Below are 23638 nucleotides of genomic sequence, written 5' to 3'. Positions count from 1 at the left end.
TATAGGTAAGTCTTTCTTCTTTCCATTTCTTAATGTTCTCTGAAGTTCCCATAATAAGCAACACATACATTTTCTAGTGAAAAAAGGACTTTTTAAAGCAATTCTCCTGGAGTTATAAAATGCTTTATTGTAACAGGTTTCACATAGGATATATAGAATGTTTTCTTTTTGGTAAAAATTGAAATTTCTGTGGGTCTCTATTAGAAAAATAAACACAGCTGGAGGGTTCTATGCCCAAAGTGTCTCCCTCTAGGTCCAAAGAGTTTTGATTTATCTTTTCAATATTTTCTGTAGGACTTGAAAGTCTTGACAATGACTATGAACTGTCATTTAAAAAAAAATCATCAGAGGGCTTCCCTGGTGGCGTAGTGGTTAAGAATCTGCCTGCCAATGCAGGGGACACGGGTTTGAGCCCTGGTCCTGGAAGATCCCACATGCTGCGGAACAACTAAGCCCGTGTGCCACAACTACTGAGCCCACGTGCCACATCTATTGAAGCCCGCGCGCCTAGAGCCCATGCTCTGCAGCAAGAGAAGCCGCTGCAGTGAGAAGCCCGCGCACCCCGGTGAAGAGTAGTCCCCGCTCGCCACAGCTAGAGAAAACCCGTGTGCGGCAATGAAGACCTAACACGGCGAAAAGTAAAAATAAATAAATTTATTTTAAAAAATCAGAGACACATACAATGATTTGTTCTTTGAAAGCTAAAAGGAATGGCTGCAGTTCCCTCCCTCCCTTCCTTCCTTCCCTCCCAAGGGAAGCCCAGGGGAGTGGGAGGAGGGTGGTGCAAACACTGGCTGGGCAGGGTCTGCAAGGAGTGGGCAGGGATGGGTGGGGGTGATGAGTGAGCAAAGGATTCCTGGGAGGAGGGGAAGTTGGAGACGGGGGTTGGGGGCAAGAGCACCCTCTAGGCAGCAGGTGTCCAGGACCCCCGTTCGGGCGACAGGGCTGGAAGGGGCAGGGGAGGGCCCAGCTGGCGCCAGGCTCTGCAGTGAGCCTGCTTTGGCGGGCACACTTATGGGTGCGTTTGGTGAGGAAGCAGCGCCATCTGGTGGCCGGTGGGGAGACTGCTGGGCAGGGGTCACCTGGGCGCTGGGAGCCTGTGGGTGAGGCAGCCGGAGAACTCTATAGTGGAAGGATCACAGCACGGCCTCAGCGAGGACAGGCCCCGCCCAGCTGCCCACGTGGGCCTTGGGGGGCGGCCTCCCCTCCACCCCAGCCCTCAGCTGGTGGCAGGGGGGGAAGGAGGCGGGAGCTGGGGTGCCCATCCTCGCCCCAGTCCTGGGGACTCCCCGCTTAGCTGCTGTGTCTCTGGCCTTCTCCTCAGGCCTTCCTTGTACTCCACAGGCTGGGCATGTGGGAGTCAAGACGACGGGTCTCCTGATGCCCCTGGCCCTTGGGTCCCCAGGGCCAGTGAGCTGGGGGGGCCGGGATGACACATGGTCCTGGAGGGTCTAGTGAAGGGTTGGGGGGACCCTGGCCGGCCCTGACATGCGGCCCATGGGCAGGGACAGCCTCCCGGCCCCCAGCTGGGCCCCCTCCCCCAGGGCCCTCTGGAGGACCACCCGGAGTGGCTCCCGCTTGCCCGGCTCCCGGCCCGTCGCGAAGTAGATGAGCGGCCCGGTGCTGCAGGGGACACAGGCCAGGAGGGTGGCCAGCGGGAGGAACACAGGCAGCAGGAGGTTCAGGATGGGGTGCAGGGTCCAGTAGAGGATGTAGGGGAGGCCGCAGAAGAAGAGCAGGAATACGGAGCCCAGGAAGATGCCATAGAACCGAGGGCGCGGGCGCTGGGAGCAGCACGTCACCCAGACGAAGAGCGCAAGCCCGGCCACGCAGGCCACGCAGGCCACGCAGGCCACGCAGGCCACGGACATCAGCCACGTGACGCTAGCCACATGGTACCGTGGGCAGGTGGACAGGCGCACGCCCTCGCGCAGCAGGCCGCAGATGGTGCCCGACGTGTGTCTGGGGCGGCAGCCCTGGTAGCAGGCGGGGAAGATGTCGGAGAGGCAGCGCTCGGCGCTGAAGGCGGCCAGCAGCCAGAGCCCCGCGGAGAAGGCAACAAAGGTGACGGCAAAGTAGAGGCTGTCCTTGGAGCCCAGGGCCGCCTGGACGGCCGAGAAGCCCAGCTGGCAGCCCAGGAAGAGGAAGTCCACGGTGGCCACATGGAGGATGTAGACACAGAAGGGGCCCTTCTTGATGTGGAAGCCCAGGTGCCAGAGGACCAGCCCGTTCCCCGCCAGCCCCCCGAGGCCCACAGCCAGAGTGAGGTAGAAAACCACGCCGGTGAAGGTCCCCCAGAGGCCGAACATGCTGGCTGGCTCCGCGGCCGGTGGGAAGGACCCTGGAGGGAGGCCACAGACGTTGCCGTTGTTATCACCGCCCGGGAAGGCGGGTGGCGTCCCGGCGCAGCTGGACAGATGCAGCCAGCCCGGGGCGCCTTCCCGGCCAGTGCCCAACCCTTCAGGCCTCATCACCTCTTTGTAAAAGGAAGATTAGGTAGGATGCACCCAACACAGGGAGATGAGGATGGCCGACCGGGTGGGCAGGCCTGCCCCCGGCTGGATGTTTAGATTAAATGCGCAAAGATCGATTGACACGGCTACACCGCGGTAGCCGTGTCGCAGAGGTCAGCGATGGCTGGACAGGTATCTGCAGGCAAAGGGGGCTCTCATGAGGACACGACTCAGGGACTCCACGGGGGCCCTCCCACCCCGGAGGGCCAGGACCACACTCCTGCTGGGTCCCCGCCCCAGAGGGTCTGCTGAGCACACTCTGTCCTGCACTTGCCGTGGACAAGGGTGGGTGCATATGTCCTGGTGGGGGCAGTAGGCGGTTGGGCAGATGAGGGAAGGCTGGGGGACGTGCCCAGCCTCCCCTGCTCTCCCGCCTGGGCAGGGATGCGACCCGGGGCTCCCGCTGCCAGCGGGTCGTGCCGAGTGCGGCTCTGAAGCCTCAGCAGGTGTGTGGACTTGGTGGCGGGGCCCCGGTCCTCTGGGGGAGAAACTGACACAGGTGTTTGCTGCCTGCGAGAAGCCAAGCCCTGCTCTGGTCCGAGGGGAGAGACGCCGTCACAGGGAAGCAGAGGCAGTGGAGGGTCTCAGAGCAGCCTCTCCCTCCCCTGGGCCCCTCTCCCCGGGGTCCACCTGGCTTTTGTTCTTAGCCTCAGAGATGCAGTGGGGGGGCCATCAGGGCCCTGTCTCTGGGGTGAGGAGTCAGGGAGACAGAGACAGAGATAGAGACACAGAGACACAGTGGAGGCGGGGAGCCCACCTGCACACCTTGAGTTTTTCCCATAGTCACTCCTTCGCTGGGCTGTGCCCCTGCAGGGACCGCCCTCGCCCCCTCCCCACTCACCCAGGTCCTGCCTCCTTTAAGACCCTGGAGCCTCCCACAGACCCCTGGGGCCTCCCTGCCTTGTGCCTGTGCGCCCCTGCTGACACCCTTCTCTGTGGTTGTCCTTGTGCCCCGGTGGGAGGTGCAGGGGCAGGTCTCTCGCCTTTACCCCCTCCAGGCTTTCCCCTCGCCAGGCACGCAGTGACGGTGTCTCGGGCCCCAGAGAGCCAAGCTGGACTCTGGTGTCCCGGGGGCCCTGCATTGACCGCCCCCCCATGCCCCAGCCTCAGTCTCCCCGAGGTACGTGGAAGGGCCGAGTTAGGTGGAGGTGGAGGGAGGGCTGGAGGAAGGCCGTCCTCACAGCTCTCAGGACAGGCACACCTGCCCGTACATTCAAACGAGGACCCAGAGCGCCGGCTTCTAAATACTGACCCCGCCAGCCTGCTTCCCCATCCTTGCCCCCAACTCCCAGTCCGACGGGAGCCTGAAAGTCCTCAGGGGTGTCTGGTGCAGGGGCCCCAAGCCTTCTTGCCTGCACACTGCCGCCCAGGGCTCCCCCCGGGCCCTGAAACCTCTCGTGTTCCCGGGACCCGGCTGGCTGGACCTGGGCGCTTGGCCAGGTCGCTGGAAGTGGGAGGGCCCCTCCTGGTCACGGGATGAGCTCAGGTGGAGATAATATCTTCCATGTGGTCCAGCCCTTCTCTTCCTCAGCACCTGAGGGATGTGGGTGGGGGCAGCAGCCTGGGGGCCAGTGTCCAGTGGGCCGTCACCATTCCTGGACAGCTCGTGCCCGGCCTGGCGCTGGATCCCACACGGTGGGTCACTGGACGGTGCCGCTGTGGGATGTCTGGGGCCGCAGATGTTGGTCCCTTTCCCAAGGACCCACCCCAACCGTCCACCTGCTGGCCTCAAACCCTGGGGCCGCAGCTGCTGACACACTCTTAGGGGTTAAAATACTTTTCTAAACTCTATCCCGCAGAGCTACGTGCTCTGAGCTGGTCCTGCCGAGGACTCGCCTCTCCTGTGGGCTGCTCTGTGGCCCTGGGGACTCAGAGTGCAAGTCAGAAGTTATGTGTAGAGATGCTGTTTGTTCTAACATTTTTCAAGTGGATTTAGCTTCGAATTCATTTGCGTAACAAGTGCCGCCCGTGGAATAAGTGTTCCGCGCAGCCTGTGGTTCCCAGCCGGGGTCCCCCGGCTTCTCTGCGCTTCTGCACGTGGCTTTAAGGAGTGAAGAGTTGCCTGGCCTCCAGGCCCAGGGACAAGGTTTCCACCTGCAGGGCCCTGTTGCCGCCCTGCCCGCTCTGCCTGCTGGGTCTTGGGACGCTCTCCCGCTGCCCCTCCCCCTTTCCTCAAAGGCCACCTTCCCTGTGAGCTGTCCCTGGCCTGGATACTTGACACCACACCCCAGCTTGCCCTGCCCTCCTGCCCCCTTTCGTTTTCTCCCCGCCATGTCCCATGCCAGTCCCCGGGTTCTCTGCCCACCGCTGCCAGTGGGGCCTTGCGCACGCCAGGCTCTCAGCACAGCTTTGAGAGGAGCGTCTGCTCTCGGTGTGTTGGCAACGACAGCAGCAAACACCAGGGTGGTGCGTGTCCTGGACTGAATGGGGCCCCCAAAGACACGTCCTCGTCCAATCCCTGGAACCTTACTGAGAAGAAGTGACGGTTTTGAGATGAGGCCATCCTGGATTACCCAGGTGGACCCTAAACACAATTACAAGTGTCCTTATAAGAGACAGGAGAGGAGAGACACACAGAGGGAGTGCCACGTGACCACGGAGGCAAAGACTGGAGGGACGTGGCCACAAGCCCAGGATTGCCTGGAGCCCCTAGAAGCTGGAGGAGGAAGGAAGGACCCTCCCCTGGAACCCTGGGACACCTTGATTCCAGACTCTGGCCTCCAGACTGCGAGAAAGGAAATATCTGTTGTCTGAAGCCTGTGCCACCACCCAAAACACCGAGTGCGTTTGTTCGGACGAATCCTTCCTGAGCTTGTTCACAGCTGGTGGCCTGTGTCCAAGCCCGACCGTGCTAGCGGGAACCTTGACTACACCAAGCGGCCGCCACTCAGCCGTTTCTGCCCTGCGAAGTGGGCAGCTTCACACAGTGCAGCCTCAACCCAGCCCTTGGCCCTGGGCAGGCCGGCGTGCCTCTGTCTCTCAGTGCCCACGTCTGCAGGCTGGAACCTGGTTTTGTCACATCTCGGGCGCGTCACGGGGACTCAGTGAGGAGTACACATTGGGACGAAAAGGGAGCGGGGCGGGGATCGGGGGTGGGGGGATATGGGAGGTCCTGTCATGAACTGTTCCTGTTCCTGTGGTTCCCGTGGCCACCATGCCATCCGAGGCTCAGGACACAATCGTCCGACTCTGGGACCCAGAGCGGGGACCCAGTGTTGCCCAGCCCCCCCCCCGGGGGCAGATGGGGAGTGGGGACCAGAGGAGGGTCTCCCCACTCCCCAGCAGCAGGGTGTCCCAGGCCGAGGGCCTGTCTGCGGAAGGCGTGTCTTAACGGAGGCATTATCATTAGCAGGAATGGCCAGGCCAGCACCTCAGGAGACAGCTGCCGTCCAGTGGGTAGAGTGTTGCTCCTTCTCCAGCGGAGGGGGTGCGCCACCGGGGACCATCGCTCAGGGAAGCACTGTCGGGTCGGGGAGCAGCGGCAGGGGGCTGTGTGGTCAGGAGCCTTTATGGTGGTTTCCGCGGGAAGGAACGGTGAGTCAGGGTGAGCAGGCTTAGGGTTGGCTGTTTCGAATCATCTCGGGGGCTCTGTGGCACAGGCGCTGTCCCTGGCTGTCTGGGACCTGCCCCTGGCTTATCGGGGCAGGAGCTAGTGGCCCTGAGTGCTAGAGCCCCATGGGGAGGTGGGGAGGTGTGGGCTGGGCTTTGAGGGGTTTGCATCTGCAAAGCAGGCTGCGGGCAGTGGTTTGCTATCTAGGAATTGGCTAACCGTGGGAGGGGCAGCCCCTGGGGGGTCAGGAGGCCCCAGAAGTTAGAGCACAGGAGCACAGAAAATAAAAGAGGGGTTTGTATAGGTAGGTGCTGTGAACTGCTGGGGGCGAGTGGGCTCGGGTCTGAGGCTGCACTTTCTGCTTCCTTTCTCCCTTCTCGTTCCTACTCTGGGGCCTTGCATGGCGAAGGGCTCCCAAGGGGCTGCCCCGGGGAGAGGGGGCAGAAGATCCCGGACGGGGAGCTCGCCGTGCCCAGGAAACCGGACCCCCTCGGTCGGCGCTCAGCTCTGTTGCCTCCCATGTGGATCTGGTCGGGAAGTTTGCACGACATCACGCGTGTTATGTGTTTGACCCCGTTGTTACATGTACAACGCGTAGTGCAGATGTAGCATGCGTTGCCTTTCTTGCCTTTTGCACCGCTCCAATGACTGTAAAAAGGGTTTTAAAGAATTGCGCCTTTCCTCTCAAAACACTCCTTCATAAAATCACCAAGCCCACGATCACATGAGCGGAAGCCCCCGGAGCTGAACAGCCCCTCCAGCTGGTCCCTCCCTCCCCCCGGCCAGACTGGGGCGCAGGGGTTCCGGAAGAATGGTGCCATTCATGAAAAAAAGATAAAACTCGAGTGGATTTCCTATTTTAGGTTGAATATTTTTGTGGTGTTTTTCCAACTTCGGATGTAATTAAGTCGCTGAGGAGGGAGCGTGGCCTCAACACAACGAAAACAAACGATATTTTAAAACTTTCATCCAAGTCGGGGGTGGGGTCTGGTGAGGGGGCCTCTCCCTTGGCCCCGGGCCCGAGCAGCCTCCCCTCAGGTCCCCGGGGAGGGGGCAGCGTCCCACCCGTCCCGGGAACGTCTGGCTGCTCAAGACAAGCAGGGATGTGCCTGTCGCTGGGAGCGCTGTCCTGGCCAGATAAGCCCCGGGGGTCCTGGGGTCCTGGAGGGGGGGCTAGGGTGGGCACTGGCTCTGGCTCTGGGGGTCCGGCCTCCTTGGACCCGGAGCTGCCTCCCCTCCCAGCCTGACTCAGGACAGGCTGAGGTCTGGCTTTGCTTGAGGGCAGAGGGGTGCAGGCGGGGCAGGGAGGTGAGAAATGAAGGTGTCCTTGCCTGGGGGGAGCCTGGAGGCTCACCTGCCCGCTCGGCCTGGGGCTCCAGCTGGGAGGATGGCTGCCCCGGCCCCAGTGTCCGCTGGAGTTAAAGTCCAGTGTCAACCTCTCCCCAGGACCCAAAGGTCAGTGCCCCAAGGCAGGGGCAGCGTGAACTCAGCCAGAATGATGGGACTCGAACCGCACACTGAGGAGGGATGCAGGTGAGTGAGGGTGGACCCAGGCTGGGCGGGGGAGAACGAGTGGCGTCCACCCCTGGCTGAAGATGCGTGGGAGCTCGTCCCGTCTGCACTGTGGTCAGCCTGACCCTGGGCTGTCCCGGGGGGAGCCGCGCCCTGCAGACGCTTCAGTGCAAAGGGTGGCCCGGCTCAAGCAGCAGGTGGGGAAGGGCCAAGGCTGAGGCCCTGGAGGCCGAGGTGGGAGAGTCAAGGCCTTTGAGGAGGGGGAACTCTTCTCCATCACCCCCTGCTCTGCCTCCAGTCCTGGGTCAGACCAGCAGTGTCTGCTTCTCCAGTGGCACCGGTGGTGGCCCTGCATTGTGCCCGAGTCCACACACTGGGACAGGCCCCTGGAGTCCCCAGGGCTGAGACCCCCGTGCCCAAGCCCCTGCTCGCCCAGCCTGCCGCCAGCACTTGGGGGGCTGTAAGGAAGCCCCACTTCTTCAGGTGGCGGGGCCGTGTGCCTGGAAGGTGGGACTTGGGGTTCCAGACTCCCCTGAGCAGCGCCGGGCAGCCCCGGGCTCCAGCTGGGCCCCTGGGGGCCTGGCAGACTCGGCAAGGCAGCTTTCTCCCTCCCAGCGACCCGGGAGGGTTAGTGAGGACAGGTGAGGACGCACCGGGGCCTCCATCACAGCGCCGGGCTCTCCAGGGACTTGGCAGGTGGGTGTCCAAGTGAGGCCGCCAGGCCCTGAGCCCACAGACCTCCTCAAGGTCTCTCGGGCCACCGGACGGGGGCCAGGCAGGCAGGTCCAGACTGGAGAGCAGCGCCGGCCAGCTGACCGCACACCCGCTGTGTGACCTGCTTCCACACCCAAGGCCGGGGGTCCATAGAGACCCCGGAGGATGCGGCATTTCTGGGGCTCCTCGGGGAAGGCGCACCTGTCCATGGAGCCCAAGAAGGAGGAATCTAGAGCCCCCCGAACCTCTGGACACGGGGTGTGGTCTCCGGGAGGGAGGGAGCTCCTGAGGGCTGCTGAGCTGTGTCTGTCCCAGACACGGCAAAGGGGTCTGGGGGCTGAGGGAGGGTCGGGGCAGCCCGCGTGGGGCTGCGGGCACCTGAGCCGGCTGTGGTCCCGCTGGTGGAGGGACTGTGGTCTGGGGAGGGGGGGCGTCACACTTGCCTGTCTTTCTGCTCCGTCTCGCTTAACCCCTCTGAGCCTCAGTGTGCTCACGTTCAAGATGGAGTGATCCAGGGCTTCCCCGGTGGCGCAGTGGCTGAGAGGCCGCCTGCCGATGCAGGGGACGCGGGTTCGTGCCCCAGTCCGGGAAGATCCCACATGCCGCGGAGCGGCTGGGCCCGTGAGCCATGGCCGCTGAGCCTGCGCGTCCGGAGCCTGTGCTCCGCAACAGGAGAGGCCACGACGGTGAGAGGCCCGTGTACTGCAAAAAAAAAAAAAAAAAAAGATGGAGTATTCCACTTCACAGGGTTGTGACAAAGATTACGTTCGTATGCACGCGAAGCTAATCTACCACCATATGAGCTCGTGAATTTTCTCCTTCTCGTCTTCTTTGCTTTAGGTTTGTTTTGAAGGGCCCAAGAAGTGTGGTTTCTCTGCCTACCCCCGTGACACTGAGGGATACCCGTGGCGACTAGCTTTTCTGAAGCTCTGGGCGAAGCTTGCATCTCAGGCCTGGGGAAGAGTATGGGTGGGTGGGGGTCCCGAGGGACACTTGAGCGGGGCAGGGCGGGCAGTGGGGATCTGCCAGTGAATCGAGTCTCATGGCCTTGAACAATGGATTGATTATAACAACAGACCCGGGGCTTCCCTGGTGGCGCAGTGGTTGAGAGTCCGCCTGCCAATGCAGGGGACGTGGGTTTGAGCCCTGGTCAGGGATCTGAAATCCCACACGCCTCATGGCTCAGTCAAAAAAAAAAAAAAAAAAAAGGTGTGAATATTACCATGGTCTATACATCATTCTGCAGAACTTGATGTTTTCAGTGTTTCGTCTTTGGTATTTGCCATTCCAAATGTCTACTCATTTTAACAGTGGTGTAGAATTCCGTAGTATGGACACATCTGTAATTTATCCATCTTTGTTACATGTTCTGCTTTACTGTGTTTCACGGTAAGAAACAATCCCGCAATGAAACATGAAGAACAAAGGAGGTGCCCGGGCCTGGGGAGATGACACAGGAAGCTTCGTGGGTATCTGTAAGGTCACTGGTAAAAAATAAAAAGATGTAGGGGACTTCCCTGGTGGTTCAGGGGTTAGGACTCTGCACTCTCACTGCCAAGGGCATGGGTTCGATCCCTGGTCGGGGAACTAAGATCCCACAGGCTGTGGCCAAAAATTAAGAAAAAAAAAAAAAGATGTGAAATAGGTATTTTTAAAATGCTAAAATGTGAAATAGGTATTTTTAAAATGCTAAAATGTGACTCAGCCTGGTGGTGGGTATGTGGATGTGCGTTAAAAAAAAAAAAGCTTTTCTGTACATGTGAACCATTTCATGTCACCAAAGCCTCTGCTCTAGCTCACTCTTGAAGGGGTCACCTAGACCAGCTGGTGGAGGGGAAAGAGATTTGGGTTTTGTTCACAGATAGGTTGATATACTGGTCCAGGCCCCAAATGAGCTGCTGCCACACCGTGGTCCCACTAAGGAGTACACCTAAAGGACAGTGGGGAGGACAGAACTGCAAGCATGGAGGGAGAAGTGATCTGAAATAAGGAGGTACGTGAGCTCTTGAGCAAACAGTGTGGCTGGTTGCCAGGGCCTTGGAGGGAGCAAGGTTGGGAGACGGTGGATGGGCCGCTGCAGCAGCCACGGCTCAATAAAGGCTCAGATTAAACTCAGAAAACAGTACAATGGTGTCTACCAAGGGCTGGAGGAACTGGGTGTACATTGTGTCATGGTACAAATTGGCAACTAGAGACTTCCAAATCCGGAAGCTTTTCCTTCACTATTCCTTTCACCTGCATGACACCTTTATGGTCCTGCGGTTCTTCTATTTCACTGGCCTGGGCATCATGACTGCCATCAGCTTCCAGCGCTGTCTGTCCTCCTTCTTCCCTATTGGGTACCGGTGGCGTTGCCCCAAGCGCCTGTCGGGCAACGTGAGCGCCCTGCTCGGGGCTCTGGTCTTTCCGGTTAATATACTGAGAGGTCGTGCCTGTGGTCAGTTGTTCATCCCAAGGACAAAGCTCTGTCCTGCACGTATGACCGCCACCACCATGTGGGGCTTCCTGCTGTTCTCCATCCTGGGCGTGTCCAGTGAGCTGTTGCCCCCCAAGTCCAGGCGAGCTCCCAGCAGCGCTGGCCCCAAAAGCTCTACCTGGTCCTTCTGTTCTCGGCCCCGGGCTTCTTTCTCCGGCCTGCGCCTCTGCGTCATCAGGGTCCTCGTAGCTGACGTGCAACCCACACTCTCAGCGACGCCTGCATCCTCCCATCCTGCATCAACAGCACGGCTGACCCTGCTCTTTACTGTTTCATTGGGGGCCTCCAGAGACAGCGGCTGAGGGAGCCCCTCAAGCTGGTCCTCCACAGAGCCCTGGGCGAGGAAGCAGAGGATGGTGAGGGTGGGAAGGTGCCCCTGACTGGCGAGGTAGAGAGGGTGGACCTCTGAAGGATGGGGGGGCTCCCAGTGAATCCGTGTCCCTGGGGCACAGTCCCTACCATCTCCTATGCCTCGCTGCCAGCGGCACAGAGCTCCCCAAGTCAGCACCCCCGAATAGTGCCCTTCCCAGCCTCCTCTTTGTGAAACACGAGGACAAACAGCCACAAGCAGAATTTTTGTTTGTTTGTTTGTTTGTTTTGCGGCGCGCGGGCCTCTCACTGCCGCGGCCTCGCCCGTCGCGGAGCACAGGCTCCGCACGCGCAGGCGCAGCGGCCACGGCTCACGGGCCCAGCCGCTCCGCGGCACGTGGGATCTTCCCACACCGGGGCACGAACCCGCGTCCCCTGCATCGGCAGGCGGACTCTCAACCACTGCGCCACCAGGGAAGCCCCAGAAGCAGAATTTTTGTGTGTGTGTGTGTATATGAAACCAAATGCACACATCTGAGCCTTTTGAAACCTGTTAATTTATCCTTCAGAAAGTTTGTGAACTCACACTCACCAACCTCAGAAAGTCGACTTTAACCTCTGACTTACTGTTAAAATTCTGCTTATTTTCAGTTTTGGATAACAAACGCCGCTAAGCTCCTTTCGGATGTAGACTGGTCCTTGGAAATGACGCACCCTTGTCCTTCGCCCATTTTCCCGGCATGTTCTAGGGTCTGAATACAGTGTTTTATTTTTTTCTTCCTTGACTTTTAATGGATTGACCTCGTGGAATGTACTCTCTCTCTCAAAACTCTCTCCTTCTGTCTTTAGCATTCCAGTGAAATGAAGGTTTGTTGGCCAGTGCTGTCCGGGGCGGGCGGGTGGGCACCGTCCAGCTGGTGCGGGTGCGGCTGCGTCAGCGGCTCACGCTGCAGTGACACTCAGGTCTCCGTGTGGCCCCCAGGCTGCTTTGACTGTCGAGGGAAACGTTTCAGCCGAAGCGCGTACGACCGTCCAACCGAGAGGAAGGTGCTGGGGAGTCTTTGCTCTCAGGAGCGGCCCCAGGAGCTGCCGAGTTAGCGCCGGCTTTGGCCTGAGGCTTCACCGCCCTCTCCAGGAGCTGGGGTGGGCGGGCTTGCCTATGTTTGGGTCTCAGAAAAGAGCCAGGACCCCCCACGACGAGCTGGAGCTGCAGACAGGAACCCACCGCCCCTCACCAGCCAAGCTCTGGTGACTACCTTTTAACTGGGGGGACACTACCCTATAGCAGGGGGGACACCTCCTATGGCTGGGGGACACTACCTTATAAATGGGGGACGCTACCCTATACCTGGATGACCAGCGGCCAGGGTCCTGGGGTCCCTGAGTACAGGAGGCTCTCGCAGGACAATGCTCAGGACCCTGCCACTGACCCCACGACTGGCCGTCCCGAGTGTCCACGCTCCCTCCATCTCCCTTCCCTGGAGCAGAAGCCCTCCACCCCACTCCCAGCACACGTGGTGCAGGAGCCGCGGCCTCAGGAGGGTGCGTGTGGCTGGGGAGGGGGGCGGCAGACAGGAGGATGTCTCCTCCCCAGGGTGTCAGCAAGGTGCACGTCCCCCCGGGGGACACCCGTGGGGTGCCGACACCTGCACCGAGGGGCCTGGCCATCACCCTGGGTGACAGCCATCCCAGAAGGTGACAGCACTGTCACCCCTAGGCTGCAGAACCCACGGCCACGTCCTCTTGAGCTCATCCGTGTCACCACCCACGAGGGCCAAACGCTGGGATGAGACCCACAGGTTCAGGGAGGGCTGCCCACACGGGATGCACCCCTCCACTCGCCGGCCGTCCTCAAAACTGTCCTCATCAGCATACCTGGGCCACATCGGCTCGAAGAACAGCTTCTACTGCTGTTCTGTTTTCTTTCCAGATTCTCCCGAAGGTGAAGGACTGAATTCTCCTTGAAGCGTAAACTTTTCCTTTGTTTTAGGAGAAACACCTTCACGGGGGTCTTAGTACGTACGTGCGGGCTGCTGTAACAAAATATTGATGCCACAGACCTGGTGACACATAAGCAAAAGGGCACTGCTCACAGCTCTGGAGGCCGGAAGTCAAGACCAGGTGCGGGCAGGGCCGCGGGAGGGGCCTCTTCCACGTCGGGTCAGAGACTTCTTGCTGGGTCCTCACGTGGCACAGGGGCCAGGGGCCGCCTGGGGCCTCTGTTATAAGGACAGCGATCCCATTCATGGGGCTCCACCCTCAGGCCCCCATGACCTCCCAGAGGCCACACCCCCTGACACCATCGCATGGGGGGGTTAGAATTTCCCATATGAATTTTGGGGGGATGCAAACATTCAGACCATAGCACTGGGATTTGGGTCCACAAGGCCAAGACTCTCTTCTGGAAGGACCCCGGACGGCAAGCAGGATGTGGCTTTGCATCGTGGTTAAAAGGTTGTCTTTATGTCGAGTGACTTTACGTCACAGAAAAGTGGCCCTCGGTGGGGTGAGGGAGAGGGGGTTATTCTGTCCCCGAGCCTGCGGGAGAGTTTCTGGATTCCGGGGGTGGGAGATACAAAGATGGCGGCAGCCTTCGGGGAAAGAGGGCGTGTGCCCTTGTTCCCTTCCCTCGGCCCAAGCCTGGTGTCTTATTAATACGTCCCTGGGTGCTGCTGTCACTGTGGGAAGTCGAGGAAAGGTCTGTGCACGTGCTTTGCAGGCCCAGGGCCTGCAGTAGCATTGCCAGGAAACGTGGGCTTAGACCCAAGGAGCCATCGTCCAGAGCCTGGGCCCAGGCCAGGGCCCGAGGGTGTGTGCAGCGGCCGTTCCTGTTTGGAGAACTCACCATCTATTTTTCCTCATTCTGATAGCACCCCGTGGCCCTCTTTGGAGGACCTCGGGGCAGTAGCTAACTGGTTCAGAAATGGGCGTATGACCCAACTGAGCTAATCCAGGGCCTGTACTGAAGAAACGGGGAAGGCACATGTGCTAATCTCCTGCCGGATCTGAACTTGGGAGCTGGCAAGACTGCAGTCACAAGAGGAAGCCAGCGCACAGAGACAGGGTCAGGGGAAGAGAGAAGTTCCAACGACATGGCACAAACCCTGGGTCCAGCCAGGCCTGAAGCCGTCACTCCCCTGGACCGCTCAGCACGTCCATCAATAAATTCCTTTCCTTGTTCACCAGGTTCTTTTCTTGGGTAAGGCTTTTGGTAACACACGCGCAGGAAGTCCAAGCTGATGCAGTTTGTAAATATCCCTGGGGATTCTTAGGAATTCCTGGTGTTCCAGCAGCATGGGGGCTGAGCTGTCCTGCTCGGGCGCAAGGCCGGACCTTCCGCAAGGCCCGCAACCAGAGCCCAGCTCTCTCCTCCCGCCCACACTGGCATCGTCCCATTTAACCTGGGTGCTGACCCAGGATGGTGAGACCGAAATGGGATGAGAAGGCTGGCAAGGATGGCAGGCAGCCGGCCCCCCGGGGGGGTCTTTCCTTAGGGCAGCACGTGGGGGAGGCAGGCAGCTGGCCCCCCAGGCGGGTCTTTCCTTAGGGTAGCACGTGGGGGGCAGGGATGGTGACCGCGCAGACTCCCCCCCCAGAGCATGTGAAGCCTTCCCTGGTGGCACAGGATGGAGGCGAATCTGCATCCCTGCAGGTTTAGGTCCTCGGAATGACAATGACGGTGACCAGGAAAGAGAGATCTGGGAAATGGGCCAGTTTATAGTGAGAAGAATCATACACAAGGACAGAGGCAGAAAAGGAGAAAGGGCTGCTTTGCAAAACTACAGAGATTGCAAGGGTGGGTGATGGTCGTTCTAGAACCACCCTCCACCCCCCAGGGCCTCCTCCATCCCCACCTGGAAAATCCTCCTTCAGCTCAGGTGACACTCAGAGGAGATGCTGCGCTAGGGCCAGAGGGGCTGGGGACAGCGCTCGCTTCAAGAAGAGGGTTTATATACGGTAGTCTGGGCATGTCCATCCCAGTTCCTGCTGTACAGCACAGGCAACGCTACTCAGACTCTGTAATGCCCTCCATGGGAAAAGAATCTAAAAGAGAGCGGATATAGGTATGCGTATGGCTGATTCACTTTGCCGCACAGCAGAAACTAACGGAACACTGTAAATCAACTATACGCCAATAAAAATGAATTTAAAAGAAAAACAGAAGAGGGTTTAAAATTGCATCCTCTTGTATTTCAGCCTTTTTTAAAGAAACTAGACCGAAAAGATCCCTCTCCCTGAAATATGTCAGACGGGGCTTGTCGACGCCAGCCACTCCTGCACAGTCACCGGCAAGGCAGACGTAGCACGAGCATCCTGGCGGGAGGGGAGCCCTCTGCGCAGGACCCGGGCTCAGTCCACGCCGTCCAGGTCCTGATGCTGTCTGCTCTCCACGCCATCCAGGTCCTGGTGCTGTCTCCTCTCCAGCTGGAGAACCTAGAAGAGAAGATGCAGCGTCACCACGAGGACCTGAACGGCGAGGCTGTCACAATGCACCGATTCACCCGAAAGAGGGTCGCGGTCACGGGACTGAAAAAGCAGGTCCTCCGACAGCGTCTTCAGTGATGAGACGTGGGTGGATCCAGAGTCCGGAAGGATGTGCCTTGGTCCGGGCACGGGGGTCGCTGCTGGGCTAGAAGATTACAGGCGAGTTCCATCTTTACCCACATGTGTTTTTCTCCATTTGAGGGTCTTGGCACACCCTCTGAACCCCAGGCCTGATGTGAGGGAACTCACTCCTGAGTGCGCACTGGTGGAAGCGAGGCCCCACGGCTGACTAATACTTGGCGGGGGGAGAAGGCTGGGCTGTGCACTACGGCGTGTTTTGGCGGCATCCCTGGACTCCGCCCACTAGATGCGGCAGCACAGACCCCTCCCCAGGTATGATAACCAAAAATGTCTCCAGACATTGCCCGACGACCCCTGGATGAGGGCCACGGCCACGGACGTGCAGCGTTGCTTGCGTCCCATCTCGGTTTGCACGGCATCTCCTCATGGTTGCTCCCCACTCCCCACCGGCTAGCTCCAGCCGCTAGTTCGTCACTAAAGGGATACTGCCTATAAGCTTAAATTATACAAAATGGCCCACCTCTGGCCCAACCCTGCCTCCCAGGTCACGAACATGAAGCTAAAATACCTCTGTTTAGCTCACGGGAAACATCCTGACCAGGCCCACCTATGAATGGCTGCAGGGAGGAAGAAAAAAACACATCCCCTCTGCGGCCAGGAAATGTTTGATTCTAGTCCCTCCCCTGTTAGGATAAAAGAAGCCTGAATTCTCAGGCAAGATGGCTCTATTATTAGGTAATTAGGGGAAAAAAGGAAGATGTGAGGCCAGTTGGATACCCTGGTAGTCTAGAAACGACAGTGGTTGGTACCACACTGACACAGTGTTGTAGCCCCTGAGTTATAGCATAGCCCAAAATAGCTCATGCTCTGACTGACGTGAAACGTACTGGATCCTCTGCAGATAGACGGACGCTAAAAACGCCACCGTATATATTAAAAAGCTTCTCGGTCCTCAACGGAAATGAGCTGATATTCCCTCCACAGACCTTTAACAGGGAGAAAAAGCATCTCTGCCTGATTTACCTGAGCTTCTATGCAGCGGAACTGCCAAGGCCAGCGGGCGTTGTACAGAAACGGCCGCAGGTCGAACCTGTTGTCATCTGGGCTGTAGCTCTCGGCGTGATACGCGGGGGTCAGTGTGGTCATTTTGTGTCTGTTCGTGGAATACTTCGAGAAAAACCGCTTCACTTTGTCGGCCACCTGGGAGGCGAGGGATGCACAGGGCCTGATGCTGGCAAAGCCGGGAAGACCCCAGGCTGGTGCTCCCGGCAGCACTGCCCTGGGCTGTGCGAGCTAACAGCACCCACCCCCTGCAACACGGCTGCGTCTGGACCCCCCGAAGGCAGGAGTGGACCGGTGCCACTGCTCGGGCTGGGGCAGCGGGATGAACTTTGAAGACGCGGTCTCCTGACTCCAGCACCCCGGAAGCTGCATCAGGAGACCCGGTCAGGGGTCCCGGGAAGATGTATCTCGCGAGGCTTCCAGGCGGTTCTGCGGGGACCGCTCTGTCTGTGGGCTTCGGCCCTGAGGAGCCTGACAGCTCGCAGAAAAGCAGCGATATTCCGACCTCAGAGTTCGCCCCCTGCCCCCCAAAAAGGAGGAGGTTGCTCGTTACGATGGGGTCCAGCCCCACCCAGACAAACTGAGCCAGCGCAGAAGGAAGGCCTGGGCTGCTGGGAGCCTGAAACTGGACCGTAGCTCCTTAGAGAGAGTGTTCTCATCTTAAGGTCACACCGTGGCCACCTGCTCCTGAGTCAACTCCACCCACAAGGTGACCTTACCTGCCGACTCCCTGAGGACACTGCACATGGCTTACCTGTCTGGGGGTGCAGACGTCCTTCCACACGTAGAGGAGTTTGCAGAACATGCTGTAGGGCCCCATCTTGGCGACCTTCCGGAGCCTCCCGTAGACCGACAGCTCCGCGTAGGTCACTCCCATGTCTTCCTGGGGACAAAAGAGAGGCGTCTCATGAGTGACAGCAAGTCAGCGCTGGGGGACAGGTTAAAACTTCTGCTGGAGATGGAACCAAGCCCCACCCCCGCCACTCGCCTCCACCTCCCTCCCGGCTCCAACCTCGAGAGACCTGAATTGAACACTGAAGGCCAGCCATGGATGACGCTGAGCCCTGGGCTCCCAGGCCAGGACCCAGCGGTGGAGCATGGCTTGTTGGGGCAGAAGGGAGGCCATGAAGGAGCCCAGCAGCAGGGAGGTGGGGGATGAAGCACAGTGACGAAGCCACTGCCGTTACCTCGTCTGTCTGGGACACCCGTCCGTGGGCCAAGGGCTCCAGCTCGGCAGTGGCCGGCGCTGCCAGGATGCTGCGGCCAAGACACACAGAGGTCAGTCACGACACCTGCGTATTAACTCAACAGATACCATGAAAGCACCAGGCAGTGCTCAGCCCGAAGACGGAGGGATACACAGACCTCCCAGCCTTATGGGAGAAGGGTGGTGAGGGGAAGAGGGAAGCAGCGGCTGCCTGATCTGGCCAGAGCCAGGGCAGCACCGACGGGAAGGAAGGGAGTGCCTGGTCTCGGGACCCCAAGCGCGCCTGCAGGGCAGGACTGTTTCCGTCAGGAGATGGGAGCTATGGAAGGTGGCTGAGTGGGGCGAGGGTGGCCCGGGGCTGTGCTGAGACACATACCCGTGGCTCAGGGGCCACGGCTGAGGCCTCGTGGGCGCACACGCACCTCTGCAGGGCGGGAAGCTGGAAGCGCTCCGTGCAGAGCTGGACGAAGGCTCTCAGGTCTGTCTTGCTGATCCCGCCTATGGGGTTGATGTCTGCGCTGGAGCAGTCGTACTTGGTCAGGTAGCCGAGGAGGCTGCAGCAGGAGAAAAACGCGCGGTTTCCATGCAGCAGACCCGAGGGGCTGCAGATTCCACGACCCTGGGGGCCTGGCCATCCGAAGACTCGCTTCTTCCAGGGCCCTGGGGCCAGAGCCTGGCAGATTCAAGGGTCTTGGAGAAGCCTGATGTGCTGGGGCAGATTGGGGAAGGGGCAGAGGCTACGGACAGCCAAGGAGGAGGATCCAGCAAGCCGGACGAGACGTCTGGGCCGGGAAGCAGCTTGGGGACTGACCAGCAGCCACCTGCAAGCGGCCCGTCTGGGAGGGAGGGCTGGGGCCAGCAGAGTGCGGAGCTGAGGGATGGAGGTCCTCGGGAGGGAGGGGCAGGACCTCAGGCATGGACGCTGAGCCCACAGAAGCAGGGCCGCCTCCCCACTGCCAGACACCTCCTGCGGTGGGCAGAGTGGCCCCCAAATGCCCACATCCTAATACCCGGAACCTGTACACATACACATACAGGGTGAAAGCAACTCCGCAGATGAGGTGAGGTTGAGGACCCTGAGATGGGTGATTACCCTGGATTATGGGGTGGGCCCTAAATGCAAGCACAAGGGTCCTTAAATGTGGAAGAGAGAACTGGCGGGCGGGGGGCGTCAGTCAGCGGGAGCTGTGGCCACAGGAAGGGCGCACAGATTCTGCACCACGGGCTCTGCAGACAGAGGAAGGGGCCACACGCCAAAGGATGCAGGCACCCCCATCAGCTGGAAAAGGCGAGTAACAGCTTCTCTCCCGGAGCCTCCAGAAGGAACTGGCCCTGTGCCTCCTTGACTCTGGCCCCGTGAGGCCCGTGCTGAACCCCTAACCTACTGGACTGTAAGATAATTCATTGGCGCCTTGGAGCCACCGACTTTGTGCCCACTTGTCACCTCAACCCCACGACACTCACCCCTTCGATGCGTCCGTCCCTCTCCACCCCGCCACCACCGCTACCATATTCTCGCTGGACCACTGGATGACCGCAGCTCTCCACCCGCATCCCAAGCTCCCCCCCCACAAGGCCATTGCTGACCTGTGCTGTGGGTACTGTTTGGCCTTTGTCCCACCTGCACTCACACGGCTGACCTCTCCCCACTTTTCAAGAGAAAGACCAAACACTCAGCCCTCCAGGCTCCCACGAGGGTGCAAAGCCGGGGTGTAAGACCCCCTGGGTCCCAGACAGGGGGGATTAAAACCTGCACCGCCCTAAGCGGGGCTCCTTCAAGCAACCCCGAGGTGGGTGTTAACATCACTCCCTGTCCCGTTAAACGGATGGCTGACGGAAGGAACAGGGTCCGGTCCGTGGGCAAGGGCCAGGGTTTACGGGCCAGAAGAGACCATCGTTTTCACCTGACCCCTGTGCCCCTTCCCCCCTCGGCTGCTCTCAAAGGGGCATCAGGAGCTGAGGGAGACACAGACCCAGCCGGAGTGGCCGTGGGTCGACCAGGGGACTCGTGCAGAGCAGGGCATACACACCTCTCATCCACGTTGGCAGATCCAAGCACGAGAAGCCTGCCTGGGGCGCCCCGGGACCAGAGGCTCAGCTGAGCGAAGAGGTAGGCCATGACCATCCTCACCCGCGCCTGGACCACAGGAGGGAACGTCATCCGCGTGGGGCGGGGGCGGGGCACGCGCATGCTAACACCGCCTCCCTGCAGCTCGGGGCAGGGGCTCTCCCAGCAACCTCAGGAGCACAGGAAAGTTTAAGTGACGCAGGAGCTTCCAGCGTCCAGAGGGGCCGGGAGCCCGTGGTCCCCTCACCCACACCGTGGGCTCCTGCGCTCAGCCACAGAGATGGAAGGACCAAAGCCCGAGGCCGCGGTGAGACAGGGCTGCAAAGCCAGCGGGGGAGACCGTGGTCCCTCCTGTCACTCCCTGCACTGCTCGGCAAGGTTACCCGCACCCGCAGAAAGGGGACAGAGAGACAGGACAGACCCAGGCAGCTGTAGCCCAGGCCCCCACTTTCCCTCCACAGACCACACAGGGTCCAGCTCCCCTGCAGCCGCCTGGAAGGTGGGGCTGCGTCTGAGCCGCCCCCCAAAGATGCAGAAACTGCACGCACTTGCACACACGCCACGTTCACAAACCCTCACGCCGATGCGCACACTCTCACGCACACGCACGCACACACGCAGACCCCCATCCTTGTCGCGAGGCTGCACACTCAGGGTCTCTAAGGCAGGCGGCTGACCCCAGTGCCGGCTGTCCCCCGGGTTCCCTGCGGCCCCCGTTGTGGCCCCATCTGGGAGGCACACCTGCACGTTCTGCAGGGCCAGGCTCTCCCGGCTGCTTCCCCCATGAGCTGCAAACGCAGGCCTTTTACCCGTCACCAGGCTGAAGATGCCCACGACGGCCTTCACGGCCGGGTCGATGTTGAGACCGATGTGGTGGCTCGGGAGAGGAAGGGAAGGCGTGCAGGCGGTAAAACAAAAACACAGAACTTACCATTTTCAAGTGCCCCACTCAGCAGCATCGAGGACACTGACGACGCCACCCCCAGTTCCAGAACTTTCCATCAGCCCAGAAGGAAACCCTGTGCCCACGAGCGGTCTCTCCCCACCCCCTCCTCTTCCAGCCCCGAGGACAACTGACCCACTGTCTGTCTCTGTGGATCTGCACGGTCTGGACATTTCAAAGAAATGGAACCACACAGTATCTGTGCTTTGCTGACTGCCTTCTCTCACTCAGGATGGCGCCCTCCAGGCTGATCCACGTCGTAGCCTGTGTCAGCGCTGCGCTCCTTTCTGAGGCTGAATACCACCCCCTCGTAACCACCTCTTGGTCACCTACTCAGCTGTCGATGGACGTTTGAGCTGTTCTGCCCGTTGTGAATACACTGTCACGGACCCAAATGTGTAAATATTTGTTCACGTCCCTGCTTTCACTTCCTTTGGGCATCTCCCTGGGAGCAGAAGTGCTGCGCGGGGACAGCTTTTAGCTGAGCTCCGCATACAGAATGGGCAGCCTCTTGTTTTTCCCTTGGAGGCAGAATAAATGGGACGTTCTGAATGGAGCCGAGTCTCCCTGTGTGGAAAGGTGCCTTCTCTCCACCTTCCTCAGGCACAGAGGCCTCCAGGTGGAAGAGGGCAGAGGGCGGCTCACGCTCCCGGGACGGGCGAGGGCCTGCCTGTGCTCCCAGCTGGAGGGGGGTGAGGAGGGAACCCGCTTGCCTCTGGGGTGCTCACTGACCCACAAACGTGGCCTTGGGGGGAGCTGCCCGCCATCACCGCCACCTGGCCGTGTCCGACGCCACTGACCAGCTACCTTCCGATCTGCTGGGCGAGATCTCTGGCTCTGTTGCACGTCTCCCGGGAGGAGTTCTCACTGGCCATGTAGCAGGTGGTCAGGATGCGGCCGCAGAGCTCCCGGGGGTCCTGGGGGGTGTAGCTGGTCTGGTTCACAATGGTCCGGACGTCGGCCAGGACTTCCTGACCTGAAAACCACCGGACAGAAGCGCACGTGCCGTGTGCCAGGTGCCTGCACCACTTAATCCCTTCTCCACCGCCCGGCAACCTCGTCAGATCGGCCCTGCGATGCCCATTTCTCGGCCGCGGACACTGAGGGAATGGCCGATGTCACCGCACAGAGTGACAGGATGTGAACGTGGGTTTGTTCTTTCCTTGGGGCCACACTGCCGACACACGGCAGCGACGGGCACCTGCGGCTTGATGGACACAGCCACGTGGGCCCTGGAAGGGACTTTAACGGCCTTGCTGTCCCCAGGCCCTGGGACTCGGGCGCGACGCTGTGACATCTGAAGACGACCTCCACCACGAGGCCCAGGACCTGGGTTTCCCCTCTGCTCCTCCCACAGGCTGACCCCCTGGGACCCGCTCGGGCCCCAGACGTCACCTACTTCCGCGCTTCACAGCCTCGCAGACCTGGTGGCACATGGAGTAGACGACACAGGCGGTGGCCCCGCTGTCCACCCCGCCGCTCAGGGGCAGGAAGAACCCCGCCTGGAACGGGCCGACCAGACGGGGGTGTGAGCAGGGCCTCTGGGAAGCAATGCGCCCCCAGATGAGCCCGGCTCCCCCTGCAAAATGAGCGCCCACAAAATACTCTCCTTGGGGGAGGGGAAAAGATGCCCTGCACGTTCCAGGATGGACTTTCTAGAAGGCAAAGGGACCTCCACTGTGGAGGGTCTAAGGCTGGGTCTCCACGGTGAATTACAACAGACACGCACGATCACGAAACCGGCAGGAGGCGGGGAGTCTCGTAACTCAGTGTCATCAGACAGGACCCCAAAGACGGAGCCAGAGCTCAGCGGGACCTCTGGGCTCTGTCTAGTGTAGCTGAGGCTCCCGACGGAAGCAGAGCCATGAAATGCTTGCATTAAAAACAAAGTCACCAGCCTGCCGCAGGATCAAACGCAAACCAACCGGGAGAAGAAGCAGAGGGAGGTGGTGAGACACTGATGCCTTACCTGTTGGCTACGTCTTAAAAAATCCCAGAGCCAGCATGCAGGTCCGAGGCTGGGGAACGATGGGAAGCATTAGGATGGGGAACTGCTGACCTGGGGGCAGGTGCCAAGGTGGGCGCTGTGCCCGTGAGAGCCGCCAGCACGACGCCCAGGTCTCTGTTTTAAGCACTTCGCGAGAATGATTTCATTTGAAATCTCAAAACAGCCCCAGGGGGCAGGTGCTATCATTGGCCCGGTTGTGAAATGGCACAGGAAGGCAAGAACAGCGTCTCTGTGCCCAAGGGCCCAGGGCGAGGAGTGGCAGGGCTGGGTGTGGGCCAGGGGTTCCGGCTGCAGCGTCAAGGGCAGGCTCTGGAGACCAGGACACGCTGGCCCCGCAGCGCCACCTGGCGGTGCAGCAGGGGATGGGGGGGTTCCCCGGGGGACAACAGGACCCCCCCCCCCACCCCTCCAGCTTCAGCTTCCCAAGGGCCCCACCTGATCTCCTCGGCGGGACTGTGGTATTTCCACTCAACGGGCTCAGAGAGCGGCTCCAGCAGGTCCTCGTGGCAGGACAGGGCGAAGTCCACCTTCACGCGGGGGTAGGGGCTCACCCTGCTGGCCTGGGAAGGACAACCCCTCAGCGCTGGTACCCGTACAGGCCCCTGGGATGACTGCAGCCAGTGGGGAACACAGCTCAGAACCCCACTGGGGACCCTTCACGGCCGCCAGGACAGCCAGAACAGAGACGGATGTAGCAAACGCTGGCAGGG

General features: G+C 60.3%; 2 protein-coding genes and 1 pseudogene across 7 annotated transcripts in view; 1 reads left to right on the top strand and 2 right to left on the bottom strand.

The window, feature by feature from the left end:
* Nucleotides 1-1451: 1451 nt before the first annotated feature.
* Nucleotides 1452-2309, bottom strand: LOC309965534 (mas-related G-protein coupled receptor member G-like; the record flags this gene model as incomplete). The annotated part of the gene is made up of 1 exon (XM_082845043.1): nt 1452-2309. The coding sequence occupies one exon, from the start codon at nt 2307-2309 to the stop codon at nt 1452-1454; it is 858 nt and encodes a 285-aa protein (XP_082701169.1).
* Nucleotides 2310-10416: 8107 nt separating this feature from the next.
* LOC309965533 (mas-related G-protein coupled receptor member E-like) lies at nt 10417-11174 on the top strand (annotated as a pseudogene). Its single transcript has one exon. The product of its transcript is annotated as a mas-related G-protein coupled receptor member E-like (transcript).
* A 4069-nt stretch (nt 11175-15243) lies between these two features.
* Nucleotides 15244-23638, bottom strand: part of NADSYN1 (NAD synthetase 1) — a 35626-nt gene continuing 27231 nt past the window's right edge. For all 5 annotated transcript variants that reach the window (XM_082845192.1, XM_082845191.1, XM_082845193.1 and 2 more), the window contains 11 exons: nt 23364-23488; nt 22890-22938; nt 22320-22422; nt 21728-21896; nt 20719-20854; nt 19940-20046; nt 18332-18463; nt 17890-17959; nt 17457-17585; nt 16664-16840; nt 15244-15508 (listed from right to left, as the gene is read on the bottom strand). In XM_082845192.1, the coding sequence (XP_082701318.1) occupies nt 15425-15508; nt 16664-16840; nt 17457-17585; nt 17890-17959; nt 18332-18463; nt 19940-20046; nt 20719-20854; nt 21728-21896; nt 22320-22422; nt 22890-22938; nt 23364-23488 (1281 nt within the window). In that variant the 3' untranslated portion in view covers nt 15244-15424. The remainder of the gene's footprint in view (nt 15509-16663; nt 16841-17456; nt 17586-17889; nt 17960-18331; nt 18464-19939; nt 20047-20718; nt 20855-21727; nt 21897-22319; nt 22423-22889; nt 22939-23363; nt 23489-23638) is intronic.

The sequence above is a fragment of the Leucopleurus acutus genome, assembly GCF_964270905.1.
Source record: "Leucopleurus acutus genome assembly, chromosome: 8".
Lineage (NCBI taxonomy): Eukaryota > Metazoa > Chordata > Mammalia > Artiodactyla > Delphinidae > Leucopleurus > Leucopleurus acutus.
The sequence above is the reverse complement of the archived record's forward strand: the minus strand, read 5'-3'. Positions and strand labels throughout refer to the sequence as shown.